The 16,237-nt window shown below is 41.9% G+C and overlaps 1 protein-coding gene across 1 annotated transcript; it reads right to left on the reverse strand.

Annotated features, from left to right (window-relative positions):
• Positions 1–13,919: 13,919 nt before the first annotated feature.
• Positions 13,920–15,287, reverse strand: LOC107505846 (olfactory receptor-like protein OLF4). Its single transcript, XM_036234346.1, has one exon. It carries the CDS (start codon positions 15,258–15,260, stop codon positions 14,307–14,309), a length of 954 nt encoding a protein of 317 aa, XP_036090239.1. The 5' UTR covers positions 15,261–15,287; the 3' UTR covers positions 13,920–14,306.
• Between the last annotated feature and the right edge of the window lie 950 nt (positions 15,288–16,237).

Raw genomic sequence — 16,237 nt, forward strand, 5'->3', positions numbered from 1 at the left:
CCCTACTCATGATTCTTCATGATCTTCGCTTTATAAAACTTGTCTATAAGCCCTCGGGGAGTGTGGCTAGGTGGTGTCTGACCTGTAGGTTGCTAAAGCTGTCGTAAATTGTCTTGGGCCCTTTGCTCTAGAGAAGAGTCTCTGAAAAATGAGATCTCAGCCATCTAAATATTTTAAGATCATCCCTCCAACACCAGGGACCACAGATGAATTCATGGTTAAAAGCCACGGGCAATTTTCATGTACATACTTAACTAAATAGGCAGTTCTGACTAAAAGTGATTCAGAAAATCAGTGGCCACTCTGGGGAACTGTTGAGATTCTCAAACTTCATTTTCTTAAAACTGAATTAGACGATAATAGTGCTAAAATTGGTAAAATTGCTGATGCTGCAGGTCCTGATCTGAGGACACACTGTGAGTGTAATGGCTAAAAAATGACTGCTAGAAATTTATTACTTGCAGGAAAATTACTGCTTGGCTGTGTCCATGGGAACATGGCTATGTCCATGGGAACATAGGCTGTCATCCATAGGAACATTAACATTCTAACAATAAGCTTTCTGCTTCTGTAACCCCGCTTATGCACCTGACCTGTGAGTTGACAGGTAATGAATAGAAGAAGGATCGACCTTTGTGTTTAGACAGAAGAATGGGATTTGGGGCTTAAAACCCTTGTAACTCTACATTTCGGGGCTGCTTAATTTGGGGTCTGTGTACCCCTGGCAGACCCAACTGGCTGAATAAAGAGTGTGTTTCCTATAACTCACTGAGTTCTGGTGGTCCATGTGTCTTTCGGAGGCTGGCAGTTACAACATGAGTAGCAAAACTGAGGTTCTATGATAGTGTAAGGGGCAAGTTGTAGTAGGTCATCTTTATCCCAATTTGCATTTGCATAAAAGTTTGGGTTAAAAGTGTACAGTCTTGCACCACTTAACTACAGGGCTTTCTAAGAAATATTTGGTTAGGTTAGGTGACATCATAGAGTGGACTCACAAAAATCTTACATAGCTAGCCTGCTACACACCTAGGCTATGGTACAGCCTATTGCACTGTAGGGAAGAAAAAAAACTTATTATGCTTCTGGGTTCTTGGCTGATACATCCTTGTAGTAAAAGACAGACTAATAGGAGAAAAATAAACAGAAGTTTAATAATATGATTCTTTCTGTATACATGAGAGAGATCCAGAGAAACTGAGAAACTCCCTGAAATTGCCTAGCCGAAGCCAGAAGAAGGTGTTAGGAGAGGGAGAGTCAGTTATGGGAGGTTATCAGGAAAAGCACAGTAAACAGGATACGATGTAAAGCAGATTTAAGTCACTATCTTCTGCCTTGGTAAAAGTTTCTACAGATAAAGTCCCCCCTCATCCTGGTACAGCCCTGGAGACACACTTACAAATGGATGTTTTCCTTACAAATGTAAATGTCCCTAAGGAAGGGTGCTTGTACTTGGTTTTCAGAGCTTCCCTGTCTCAATTTTCTTAAAAGTAACCTTCCTAAAATAATTGTTATGCCAAAGAGACATATTTCCTGTTGACAAATTCTCATCCCCTATAGCTCCTAGCTACAAACCTGTTCAGCATGTTACTATACTGAATACTGTAAGTTAGTGTAACACAGTGGTGAGTGTGTAACACATTGCACTGAGATGTTACCATGGCTATGATGTGACGGAGTGATAGGCATTTTTCATCAGTATTATAATCTTTTGGGACCTCAGGATTGATGTAGATGTGAACAAACTAACTTTGCCTCTGTCCCGAATTTCATTTCATTTTTAGGTTTCCTACTGTGACCTTTGACCAACCTCACTGTCCTTAGTGTAAGGTTTGGCCGCTCAACAGACAGAGTATGACTCAGGAATAATAGGTGTCCTTTACTGAAAGGCAAGCGATCCTGGGCGAGGTTCACTGGTCCTGGGGAAAGGGGCCAGAGAAGTCGCACCTGGGCGGGGTCAGGGCAGGGTTTTAAGGGTCACATCCAGTTTGCCTCTTCTCACTCAGAAATAACCAACTTTAAGACAAACACCTTTCCTTCAATTCCCTTCAAAATAAATCTCCATACTTTATACCTTCTGTTTCTAAAACATATTTTCCTTTCCATCATAATTAGAATTCTTAACTGAACTACCATATTACATATAATGCAGACAAATATAGATCAGAGGCCATGCACACACTCATATTTCCCTGTCATCAGTATTTATAACCTCACTCGGTGTGCACATTTCAGGGAGTAATGAAATAGGTTGGGCCCGAGAGAACTCATTTTCCCTTCAGAGTCCAAGGGTGAAGTAGAAGAAAATTCCTGATTACAGAGAACATGAGGAAGGGTTTTTTAGCTTGATGAGGACAGAGTCATGGTGAGGCACGATGATGAGGGTGGAAGTATCCCAAATGATGGGATCAATGGGTTGGGAGGATTATGGAGCCGAGGACGAGGGTGTCAATCATGGCCATCAGCAAGGGGGCCTCGGAGGGTGTCTAGAACCAGGGAAACTGGAAAGTCCCTTGAAGTTTGAACAGGACATCTCTTCCTAACAGGGGAGTTGGACAAGAAGGGATGATTAGGAAGGAATTGTTGTGGTGCAATCAAATCCAAGACCCACAGAGCCAATTGAGATAAATTATGAGCCTTTATTAGCCGGCCGGCGACTGACTCTCTGCCATGCAGGGTTAGAAGAGATCAGCCTTGAGCTCCCAGAAGAGGCGGTTTATATAGCCACCAGTATATCCCTGGGCAGATCACCACACCCTGGTTAACAGTTGGCCGTTAGCATAGCCTTGATCAGATTACCACACCCTGCTTAACAGAATCAGAAGTAAATCCTTAATGCTGGCTTACTGGAAAATTGTCCACCCATAACAGAATGAGAAAAAGGAGATCCCTGAGCTGACAGAGCAATGGCCCGGTTGGCACGGTTTGGTAGTAATCCCATTGATCCCTGTAACCGAGATCTGGGAAGGAGTTAGAGGCCCTGTGAATGAGGAGAGAACCGAATAAGTAGCCTCCGTATCTATCAGGAAATTGATAGACTTACCTGCCACTTGGAGCGTTACCCTGGGTTCGGCTTGGGTGATGGAGGGTCCCCGAGTCCAGGCAACTTCAGTCGTCGGCGAAGCCAAGTAGCTGGAGGGCAGGGTGGGTGTCTGCCTCTTGTGGGGTCCGGCAGCCGCGTGGAGGTGCAGGAGCCAGACTCCGCTGTGGGCAGTCAACTTTCCAGTGGCCCATTTGGGCGCACAATGGGCAAGGCCGGTAGGCTGTCGTGGATTTGGGCATTGGCGAGCCCAGTGGCCCTCCTTTCTGCACTTGAGTGGAGCCGCAGTCTTCTGGGGACCCCCTTTTTGAGGAGGATGATTTTCGAGAGCCGGCCTCAGGGCAGCCACAAGGGCTTGGGTTTGGAGATCTACCTTTTGTTTTAGTTTGGCCTTGCGGTCAGCCTTGGCTGTCTCCTCTCGGGCATTATAAACTTTAAAGGCCATTTTAACCAGATCTCGGAGTGGGGTCTGGGGACCATCCTTGGCCTTGGAAAGTTTCTTTCTAATATCTGGGGCCGATTGGGAGATGAATCGGTTGGCCAAGGTGGCGGCTCCAGCCTAGGATTTGGGGGTCAGCATAGTATGGAGAACAAGAGCCTCGGTAAGTCTATTAAGGATTGACAACTTTATGGACCGCGGTCTCCATGCCTTCTAAAAGGCAGTCGACCATATATTTTACTTGGTCTCATCCCCGTTGTCTTTCTTGGTAATTCTATCTAGCCTGGGTCTATGTCGGGAACTGCTGTGGGGTTCGGGGGACGCTCAGGCGCGGGGTTGGCAAAATGGAGTTGGTCAGCAAAGGTTCTTGCTGCCAACCAAATGGTCTGTTGTTCGTCAGGGGTGGTGGTAGAGCCTATAATAACATAAATGTATTGGAAGGTGAGGGCGTAAGCCTGGGTGAGCTGGATAAATTGTTTGATATAGTTTGAGGGGTTGGTGGAAAAGGAACCCAATTTTTGTTCTATGTGTGAGAGATCTTGAAGAGAAAAAGGAACATGAATGTGTGCTAGGCCTTCAGTGCCCGCCACCTGTTGGGGGGGGGAGGAGAGAAGCCAAGGGAGAGACCTCGGGGAAGGAGGGGGATGTGGAAGGGGATGTGGAGGGGGCAATAACTTGGGTGGCATCATGAGAGCGGGTATGGGCCCTGACAGGTGACGTCATGGGTGGGAGGGGAGGATAGAGGATAAGGGTGGGTGGGGAGCACAAGGTGGAGGAGGGGAATAAAGGAGGAGACTGGCCTCGGGTAGATGGTGGAGGAGCAGGAGACGGCGTGAAGACGAAGAAGGATGGAGAGACTGGAGAAATTGGGGGAGGAGGAGAATAAGGAGGGGGAGGTCGGTTGGGAGGAGTAACTAACTCTTCAGGAGCAATGATAAGAGAGGAAGAAGAGTCTTCAGGCTCTGGAGGCACAGAGGGTTCTGGGGAGGCAGCGGAGGGTGGCGGGGGCTTGGGGGAAGCCATGGTTAACAGGATTTGGGAAGAGGAACAGCAGGTACAGAGGATAGGGTGGGACCACAGAGTAAAGAACACCTGAACATAGGGGACCTCAGACCACTTTCCCATCCTGTGACAGTAGTTATCGAAATCACGGAGGATATTAAAATCAAACGTCCCAATAGACCGCCATTTGGAATCATTATCGAGGGGCTATTGAGGCCTGGCCTCGGTGCAGAAGAAAATGAGCTGTTTAGGGCGGATGTCCTGATCTAAGCATAAGGTTTTCGAGTTAGACAAGAGGCATTGTAGGGGAGAGGTTGCCTTGGATTTGGAGGGAGCGTTCCCCATGGCTGAATAGGCCTCTCCCTTCTGGAAACTCATTTTCCAACAGCCACACATGTCCCCGTAACAGAGGGAAATAGTCGGAACCGGGGTGGGATCAAGTGGTGCGGACGTCTCCGGTCCACCCAACCCCGATAGGCCTGGTCTACCGGAGGAGAGGCTCTGATGTGGCCGCGCTTTCAACAGAGGACTTCGAGAGAGGCAGAGAGAGCGTTATCCAGCCAAGGAGAGCAGACGCGATGGAGTCTGGGACGACTTACCCCATTTCCTGTTGGACAGGTGGCATGGTCCTGGTGGCCGGCTGGAGGTTTTCTGAGAGCGGCAGGATGGGCCCCTCATCTCTGCGAGGAGAGAGGGCACTCTTTCTCGCCCCACATTGGGTGCCAAGAATGTAAGTTTCAGCCGCTCAACAGAGTCTGACTCGTGATTAACAGGAGTCCTTTATTGAAAGACAAGTGGTCCAGGACAAGGTTCTCTGATCCCAAGGAAAGGGGCCAGAGAAGTCGCAGCCCCCCCACCCCCTGGGCAGGATCAGGACAGGGTTTTAAGGGTTGCATCCAGGAAGGGGAAGATTCAAAAAAGGCAAAAGCATAGCGTGGGGCTCTTTCATTGGTGCAGCGGTTTGGGGCCACGGGTGTAGTCCTGGCACCCGTGGATTGGTCAATGGGCATCAGGTGGCTAGCAGGCGGGAGCTAAGGGTGAAGACCTGCCCCTGGGGCCTTTTCTGGGAGCACAGGCCTTACACTTAGTAAGCACATCAAAGCTTTCTAGTTGATGATTACCCATGTTCTTTTTTAAAAAAAAGCCATAATACTTTGTTAATAACAGCCAGAATGGCATAGTGACCACAATAAGTATCACACTGGTGATAGCTTGGATTACAAACAATTATATATCACAAGACCATCAGGTGGTATGGCCCTTAGTGCTGCTGTTTCTTTGTCCCTTCATTTTGTGAAAAATTAGTATCTGAGGGGTTGGTTAGTAGAAAATCATCTGTGCAGAATTTCTGGGTCTTCCATCTGTTCTGTAGTGACCCAATCTTCCCATAGGTAATTCTATTATATTCTGTAGAGTTGTCTACATTGTTTGTCAGTCTTAAGATACCTTCTCATTACAGTGGCCATTATACCTTTACCCCACCATCAGAAAACCACCTTTGCATATGTGGTCTCTCGTTATTATTTATACATGGCTATAGTCACTCATTTCAGAGGCTCTGATATGGTATCTGTTTATAAGGTCCCTTGAGTGACACCAAATAATATAGTTCTGAAAAAGAATTTGTAATAGGCAGAATAAAGGCCTCCAAAAGATGTTCACATCTTAATCTCTAAAAACTTTGAATGTGTTCTCTTATATAATAAGAAAGGATTAAGATAGCAGATGGATTAGGCTGGCTAATCAGCTGACTTTAGGAAAAGAAGACTGGCAGTTTTTTAGCAAGTGGGACGAATGTCATCATGGCAGTCCCAGAACGTGAAAAAAGAATGGACAGTAGTTGGAATCAGAAGGAGATTGGAATATGCTACGCTGCTGGCTTGAAGGCGAAGAAAGGACCGTGAGCCAAGGAATGCTTGTGGCCACAAAAAACTGAAATAGGAGCGGAAACAGATTCTCTCCTGGAAACTCCAGAAGGAACCGGCCCTGCAGACATCTTGATTTCAGTCCATTGAGGTCTGATTGAGGCTTCTCATCTTGAAAACAGTAAGAGCAAAAGTTGGTTTCTTTCATACCCTACTGTTGTAATATGTTACCGCAGCAGTAGGAATATAATACATTTCTCCAAAAACTTTTTCTGGTGGAAATGAAATTTAGCCTCTTAATTCATTCTATTATCTTCCCTTGGGTAAGGGCATTTGTGTTGATATCAACATTAAGTAGAAAAAAAATAAAATCTAGATATTGGTGATTCTGCCGCATGAGCTGCTCTAACGAAATCCCCTTTCCTAAAAGTGAAACCAGTTCAAAATCCCTTCTTTACAAAGCCCCCACCACAACTTTCTGGCTTGCAAGAAACTATGCTGAGCCCCCTTTTTCTTATATTCACCTAAGTCAACTTTCTCAGACATAAATCAGGGTCTTGGAGCACTAGCTCCCCCTCTGGAATCACAGATAATGTACTGACACAGACCTTGAGTTGTTTTTACAAGAACTAAATACCTCCACCAGGTAGAAAACTGCTTACTCTCACTGACCACTGTCACATAAAACCCAGACTAGCTGGTGCGGGAAGGTCGATGAGCAGAACTCCTAAAATGTCTTTTTGTAACACCAGATCCGACCAATCAGAACATCCTCACCAGCTGATCACGCATTGAAGAGCCCTACATGCAATTTCATCCTTTAAATTTCAACTGCCAATAAGTGGGGTGGGTGGTTTGGGCTTTTGAGGGTTAGTTTTCTGGTTCTCCTTGCGTAGCGCTGCCAGTGAGGCGACGTCTCCACTGTGATTCTTGTTGTTCAGTGTTTGACCCAGGTGGCACGGGTAGACAAACTCTTTCTCGGGGTACAGAAGTAAATGTGATTCTGGCTTGGAGGTCTTTGTGCTTTAAACTAAGAAAAGTAATTTATTACTATAATTAAGGTAATTCTTTTATTTTAAATCATTGTCTAAATTTCGGTATTCTTTCAGTTCCATGTGAATTTAACTGTCATTTTTTTCATTTCTTTTCCTTCTAATTTCTTCCAAGTTTCCTTTCAGCATTAAAGGTGAGATTATTAATGAGTCTGTGTTGTACACATACATGTAAGCATGTTTATTTGAAAGAAAATCATGTACAAATGCACATACATGTAAATACATATACTCCTTACCTGAGACTCACCAAATATTTTCAGACATTTTACTTATTCCTAACAATATCCACCTGAATTAAGTTTATCATCCCACATCATTATCAGAAATAAGGAAACAGAGGATCAGGGTGATTACATTTTTTACAATGATATAACAAAGCACTGAAAACTTTTGAGCACCTTCTTAAATTATATGTAAATAAACCATTGCAGTATATACTGCTAATTTTCGTTTGGCTCTTTTAATTTATCAAATTTTTCATTTTAAGTATACTCAGTTTATTTCATGTCATTATATGTGAATGAATTATTAAAAAAAAATAAGTTACAACTGAAAAACGAACTTAATAACCGTGTGGGATACAAAATCAATATACAGAAATCTGTTGCCTATACATTAATAAAGAACTGTCAGAGAGAGAAATTAAGAAAGCTATCCCATTTACATTTACATCAAAAAAAGTAAATGCCTAGATGGAAAAAGTCAAAAACTCTATGATTTCACTCATACGTGGAATATAAAACTGAAAGCAACAAAGAACAAGACAAACAATAATTCAGAGACACAGGCAACAATATAGCGATTTCCAGAGAGAGAGCGGGGAGGGGGGAGGTGGAAAGGGGTCAAGGGTATCAAATATATGGTGACAGAAAAAATTTGACTTTGAGTGGTGAACACACAATGCAACATACAGATGATGTATTATTCAGTTGTACATTTGGAACCTAGATAATTTTCTTAACCAATGACATCACAATAAATTTAATAAAAATAAATTTTAGAAAAGAATAAAATACATAGGAATAAATTTAACCTAGCAGCTGAAAGACCTGTACATCGATAACTGTAACATATTGCTGAAAGATACTGAGGAAGACATAAATAAATGAAAAAATATTTTGTGTTTGCTGATTGAAAGAATTAATATTGTTAAAACATCCATACTATCGTTAAAGAGAAAATCAGAAGCCCATGATCCAAACTTAGATTTAATATGGATCTCACAGAACTTTCAGCTTCTCCAAAAGCATAATTTTAACCAACTAGTCTGGAATTTTTCTGTAAGGTTTCAGTAAAGTAATCTGTCACTTGGGCCCTCTGGATCCCCCTTAGAAAGAAACGGGAATTTGCATGATAATAACCCTTCCTCTTCTCTTCTTCCAAAGAAAAGATGGGCCCAAAAACAATCCTTTCTTTTCTTTGTTAATAGCTCCTTTGACCAACCTTTCTTCCTTTAAAACCTTCTATTTTGTTCAATCCTGGGATCCCACCCTCATAGTTGCTAGATGGGATGTTGCCCAATTCATGAATCACTTAATAAACAAATTCGACCTTCAAATTTACTTGGTTGAATTTTTGTAATTTATTTTTAAGACTTCTTTTGTTTTTCAGTTACACTCGATATACAATATCGTATTACCTTCAGCTGTACAACATACAGATTAGACATCTATGTAACTTACAAGGCAATCACCCCAAGAAATCTTGTACCCATATGACACCACATTTAGTTATTATTAGGATGCAGGACAAAGCAAATTTCCCCGAGTGGGAGGGAGACAAAGCCCTGCACCAAGAGAAGAAAAGGGTCCTCTGGCAGAGAGTGAAGGAAGAATTGAGCACGCATGCCAAAGTTAGAGTCAAAAAGAAAGTTTATTAGATAAAGGATGACACTCCACAGACAGATTGTGGTCTTCTCTCAGAGGCAGAGAGTAAGAGGGACAGTGAGAGAGACAGCGAGAGTGGAAGTAAAGGCACTAAGAAGGACAGTGACAACAGAGAGTCGAGGACAGTGAGAAGTAAGAGTAAAAGCACTGAGAGGAACCCTGAGTGTTCAGGGAATTCAGTTTATATGTCATTCTTTAGTTTCTATTTCCTTTGATATGGACATAAGTGAGGAAGGGGAAGAATATGTAGCTGTGAAAAGGTAAAATGTAGAGTGAAAGGCTTGCTGGCAGTTCCCATCCTTTAGTCCATAGGTTCCTCATGTTTTTAGCCAGAGGAAATGACTCTTGGTTCCTGTTTCCCCTTCATAGGTGTGGAGAATGGGTGTTAGCAATCTCAGCAGAAATCTCATTTTGTTCTTAAAAGTGTCCTCCTGGCCTGGCTGCAGGGCTGATTAACATATTGCAGCCTCTGATAGTGGCTTTATTAACATTTTAATTTTCTTGCCTCCTCCCTACTTTACTTCTATTATCAACTATGTTCTTTATGCTATATTTTACATACTCATGACTATTTTGTAACTACCAATTTGTATCCGTTATCCCATTTTCTTTTTAACCCATCCGCCAATGCTGCTCCCATCTGGCAACCTTCAAATGTTCACTGTATCTATGTGTTTATTTCTGGTTTGTTTTTTCATTTATTTTTATCTTTACATTCCACATATAAGTAAAATCATATGGCATTTGTCTTTTTCTGTCTGGCCAACTCTACTCAATGTAATACCCTACAGGTCCATCCATGTTGTTGCAGATGGCAAGATTTCTTGTATGGTTGTATGTATGTATACATATATGTATGTATGCATGTATGTATGTATATATGTATGTATGTATGTACGTATGTGTTGCGGAGATAGTTAGGAAGAAGAGTCGGAGTCTGGAAATGCTTTTACTAACATGGATAAGGGAGAGGAGGAATGGCGATGCTAGCAGCCCCAACCCCTGTTACCATGGCTCTTTATTCTCCCTCGCAAAGCTGGCTTTGCAAGACATCATTACTTACTATCAGGTTAGCAATTACAAAGTACAGCCAATTCCCAGACTCAGCCTCAAGGCCACGACCATGTTATCAGCTCTTTCTTCTCTGGTAACTTTTTCCCATCCTCGTCCCTAGAGCAAGAAGTCCCAGAATAGATCAGGCGTGTGCGCCCTCCCTGCAATGTGTCCTTGTCTATAAGTCCACATTTGCTTCTGATGACCTTGTTGCTCCAAGCACCAGGCATCCCACCAAGACTGCAAGTGTTTCTCACAACAGTATGTATGTATGTATGTATGTATGTATTTCTTTATATTTATGGCTGAGTAAATTCCATTGTATATGCATACTATCTCTTCTTTATTTTTTCATTTGTTGACAGATGCCCAGGTTGCCTTCATATCTTGGCTAATGCACATAATGCTGCAATGAATATGTGGATGCACGTGGCCCTTTGAAGTCATGGTATGAAATTCTTTAGGTAAATACTCACAAGTGGAATTGCTGGGTCATTCTTTGTCTCTTATTATACCCTTTGTTTTAAAGTCCATTTTGTCTGGTATAAGAATTACTACACTAGCTTTGTTTTTCTTTTTTCTTTCTGTTTGCACAAAATATCTTTTTGCATTCTTTTACTTTCAGTCTGTGGCTATCTTTAAACGTGAAGTGAGTCCCTATAGGTAGCATATGTAAGGGTCTTATTCTCTTACCCATTCAGCCACCCTATGTCTTTTGATTGGAGCATTTACTCCATTTACATTCAAAGAAATTGTTCATACATTTATAGTTATTGTCATTTTATTATTTATATTTTTGATTTTTTCCCATTTTTCTTCTTAAAGAACACCCCTTACCTTTTTTTGAAGTACCAGTTTGGTGTTGATGAACTCCTTTAGCTTTTTCTTGTCTGGGAAGCTCTTTATCTGTCCACGGTTCAAAACGATAGCTTTGCTGGGTACAGTAATCTTGGTTATAGGTCCTTACTTTTTATCACTTAAAATATTTTGTTCTAATCCCTTCTGGCCTGCAAAGTTTCTTTGGAAAACTCAGCTGACAGTCTAATGGGAGCTCCCTTGTAGGTAACTAAGTAATTGCCTTTCTCTTGCTGCTCTTAAGATTCTCTTTGTCTTTAACTTTCGCCATTTTAATTATGATGTATCTTGGTGTGGGCCTCCTGGATTCACCTTGCTTGAGATTCTGTGCTTCCTGAGCTTGTATGTCTATTTACTTAGCCATGTTAGGAAAGTTTTCTGTCATCATTTCTTCAAATAGAGTTTCAATTCCTGTTCTCTCTTTTCTTCTTCCAGTACCCCATGATGCAAATGTTGGTGTACTTGATGTTATCCCAGAAGCCCCTTAAACTATCCTCATTGTTTTGGATTCTTTTTTATTTTTATTTTTACCTTTTTTTTTTTTTTTGCTGTTTTCTGCTACTTTGTCTTTCAAATTACTGATTTGACTCTCTGCTTCATCTAAACGACTATTGATTCCCTCTAATGATGTTTTTTACTTTGGATATGGTATTCTTCATTTCTGACTGGTTCTTTGTCATGATTTCTATCTTTATTTTAATGTTTCCTATCTCTTTGTTGAAGTGCTCACTGAGATTATTGAACATCCTTATACCAGAGTTTTGAATTTTGTATTTGGTAGATTTCTTGTCTCCATTTTCTTTAGGTCTTCTCCTGGAGTTTTGTTCTCTCCTTTCATTTGAGACATGTTTCTTTGTGTCTTTTTTTGCTGCCTCCCAAGATTTGTTTTTTATGTATGAGGTAGAGCTGCTTTATCTCACAGTCTTGGTAGACTGTCCTGTGGGGCTCAGTGGGAAAGTCTCCCTCTTCAGCTGGTTCTCCAAATGTGTCCCTTGTGTGGGTTGTGTGTGCCCCCCATTGTAGTTGAGCCTTGGTTGCCATTGGCACATCAGTGAGAGGGATGTTCCCTCAGGCTGATTGTGTACAAAGACAGGCATTGACCACAGTGGAGGAGCTATTGGGCAGGGGCTGCTCATGTGGACCAAGATTCATTTTATTGGGACTCTGGAGCCTGTTGAGTCTTCCCTTTGGGTGTTTTATTGTGGAACCGGTGGGGTGGAGCTCTGGTATGGACTTTGATGGTCCAAAGTTGGCCACCAGTGTATTAGTTCCAGAGTCTATTGTGTGGATTCTGATGCAAACCAAGGTCTCTGCAACCTGTGCTTTTTCTGGGGCCACTTGGTATGAGCTACGAAGTGATCTGCAGATGGTTGCCCCTTGTGTTAGGCTCAAGGTGCCTGAGAGAGGGTGAGTGACACACTGACACTTGCCACCGCCAGGCTTGAGGCAGCTTAGCAATAGGTATGGGCACACCAAGGCCAGATCTTGGAGAATTTTTAGGAAAGTTCACAGCAGGCACAAAGACAGGCTGTTTGTAGGAAAAAGCCACTGGAAGCAGCTTGAGGGGGCCCATAATTTGGGCATGGCGATAAGTCAGAAAATCACCAGGACAGGGCAAACAGTTTTAGCTTGGTCGATGGAGACTCAGATATGGTAGCCTCCTGGGCATGCAGGCTGAATAAAAGAACAAAAGGAACAAAGTTTCCTACCAGCACTTATGCCTGGGTAGAAGCTGCCCCTCCAGTCCTCATTCTGAATCCAGACAATTCGGTTCCTCCCTATATGTCCCTGGTGCCTCTCAAGCTACTACCCCAGTACTGGAGATCAGAGGAGTGTCTGTCAGCAAGTAAGTCCATGCACAGGGCATTGAAGAGGAAGACTGGGGACTTCAACAGCCTTCCATCTCACTCAGCCACGATCTCTGCTGGTTTTCATAGCCAGAATTTATGGGGACTTCTTCTCAGCACTGGTACCCTGGGCTGGGAGCTGGGTGTGAGGCTGGGACCACTCCATTCTCAAGGAGGACTTCCGCACCCAAATGCGGGTGTCTATACCACATCATCTTTATCTCTTCACCTATCAATGCACTCCTAAAAGGCTTCTGTATATTGTAAATAATGTTACAATAAACATAGGGGTGCATATATATTTTCAAGTTAATGTTTCTTATATCTTTGAATAGATACTCAGAAGTAGGATTGGGGGTTCATATCAATGACTAATCACTATGTTGTACAACTGAAACTAATATAATATTGTATGTCAAATATGATTTTTAAAAAACCCTTGTACATGGACACCAGTCCTCCATACTTCAATGAGTAGATGTATAGCGTGGAAAAGAAAATTTTTCTTAATATTAAAACGTGTGCTTAGAAATTTTGCTTCTTCAAATGTAAAGTCATCTCTGACACCAAGACCACATCAAGTCAATCCGTTTATTCAAATTTGCATTTCAATGTAGACTCTACATAGAGATAGATATATGTTTGATAATCAATTTTTGTCAATGCCTAGAGTAGACAGTGGGACACCGGGGTGAATAAAACAATAATACCAGGAGACCAGTAATGAAACTCAGTAGCATGTTAGAGTTGTCATTACCAGTAAGAACAGTTAAGGTAGTGATATAGAAAAGAATGACACACCCTAACTGTAAACCTTGGCTTCAGAGTTTCTTCTGAAATAAAATTATATAAGTGGTCTTAGTTGCAAAGTATACTTTTACTCCATGTGTGGAACATAGTTCATAATATTTCCTTCAGCAAAACTGTAAAAAAAATATGTTTAGGAAGATAGATTTAATTTTATAAAGCATTATTTTTAAGAAATCTAATTTGTCCCATGAAAGAAATGGAATTTCCAATATTTCTCAACCAGGATTGAGAAAAATGGAGAGAGTAGGAAAAAAGATAAATAGAAAACTGTCCATAATGTCATGCAGCTGAAAGCTTAATCAAGTGAGTTATCAAATGGTAAAAAAAAAGTTTAAATCAAAGAAATGGTAATTTCAGACAATAAATGGAAAGAGCAAGTGCTTTTTCCACAATCTGATCAAAGAATGACGATATCTGGCTCTAAAATGTTTTCAGCCCTGCAATCATGGGAACTATTTCAGCCCCGGGACGATTGGCTTTTTATAGCCACCATCCTCAAAACTCTTTTTAGAGCCCCTTTTATATCTTTATTCCTGAGACTGTAGATGAAAGGGTTCAGCATGGGTGTGACCACAGTGTACATCACGGAGGCTGTTGCACTTGACCGTGAACTGTGGGTAGGAGTAGAGCTAAAGTATACTCCTGCGCTTGTACAATAAAATAAGGAGACAACTGAGAGGTGAGACGCACAAGTAGAAAAAGCTTTATACTTCCCCTGAGCTGATGAGATTCCACATATGGAGGACATTATCTTAGAGTAAGAGTAAAGGATACCAGCTAGGGGACAACCACCTAGCAGCCCTACCCCAAAATACATCATGATGTTATTTAAAAAGGTGTCAGAACAGGCAAGTTGGACCACCTGCTTGAGTTCACAGAAAAAGTGGGAGATTTCCAAGTCTGTACAGAAGGACATCTGCAAAGCCATTAAGCATTGTAACAAGGAATTCAGGTTACACATGATCCAGGACACCAGAAGCAGCAATCCACAGAGCCGGGGGTTCATAATGACCATGTAGTGCAAAGGGTGACAGATGGCCACATAGCGGTCATAGGCCATCACAGTTAAGAGAAAAACATCTAAACCTGCAAAGACTAGGAAAAAATACATCTGGATGATGCAGGCTTCATAGGTGATGACTTTGCTCTGTGTCTGGATGTTCAGCAGCATCTTTGGGATGGTGGTGGAGGTGAAACAGATGTCTACCAAGGACAGGTTAGAGAGGAAGAAGTACATGGGCGTGTGGAGGTGGGAATCTGAGCTGACAGCCAGGAAGATGAGCAGGTTTCCAAACACAATGATCAGGTACATGGAGAGGAAAAGCCCAAATATGAGGGGCTGAAGTTTTGGTTCTTCTGAAAGTCCCAAAAGAAGAAATTCTGAAATTCGTGTATCATTGCCTGGTAGCATATGGTGGTTGCCACAACTAGAAAAGAAAAATAACATGATTAATTTATACACATGTGGGCATTAACATATGAAATTCTAGAATTTTTTTTAAAAAGCTAGGTTTTATATTTTTCAGTCAAGGCAATAATATGTGTGTGTGTGTGTGTATATATATATGTATATATATATATTTATATCGATCATATTGCCTTTAAGGAATCTGTTGTGACACCTGCGATTAGGAGTCTGTACCACACACAACCTTTTCCCCAGCAGATCACGTAATATATCATTTTAATGCAAAATTTTTCATGCACTTGAGGAATTTCTGTGAAGGCTTACCATCTTCTAGGGTAAGAGTATACAGTGCTGGAAAAAGAATATAAATTAGAAAATAGAAATATATATATACCATGTCAGATGGTGACAGGTACTATGAAAAAAAAAAACAGGCATAAAAGAGTGTAAATGGAAATGTGATATTTCACTGAAGTTCAGGAAGATCTGCAAATAAGGTGCCATTTACTGAGTCCTGGAAGAAGACAGAGTGGGGGTCATAGGTTATCTGGGGACATGTTTACCTGTTGTGGCAAGACTCAGTGCAAAGGCCCTGAGAATGACATCTGGTTCAGATACTCAGCACTCAAAGGGAAGACAGTGTCCAGGGGATTGAGGAAGAGGGAAAGTGATGAAAGATGGTATCACGGACTGTGGAGGAAGGAGGTGGTCTCCCTGTAGTTGCTGAAGCTTCACGTCATGAGGAGTCTTTTCCACATGTTCTTCCTTTTGCTTTTTAAATTTTGCTAAAGAATTCCTATGATCTGACATGACTCCTTAATTTTCATCTATCGATTTATATTCTGGCATCTGTATTTATGGGACATATTTTGGAGTATATCAGCTTAGGACCCACAGCCCGGAGAACAGCTCATGCCCCACAAAACACACACTCAAACATAGATACAGCATACTATGGCATCCTAGGGCCATGTTGCTGC

This window comes from Rousettus aegyptiacus, unplaced genomic scaffold, assembly GCF_014176215.1.
Source record: "Rousettus aegyptiacus isolate mRouAeg1 unplaced genomic scaffold, mRouAeg1.p scaffold_m13_p_16, whole genome shotgun sequence".
NCBI lineage: Eukaryota > Metazoa > Chordata > Mammalia > Chiroptera > Pteropodidae > Rousettus > Rousettus aegyptiacus.

Bases quoted from the DNA above. Each gene is read 5' to 3' on its own strand.
- LOC107505846 (XM_036234346.1), bottom strand. From the start codon at position 15,260: ATGCTACCAGGCAATGATACACGAATTTCAGAATTTCTTCTTTTGGGA.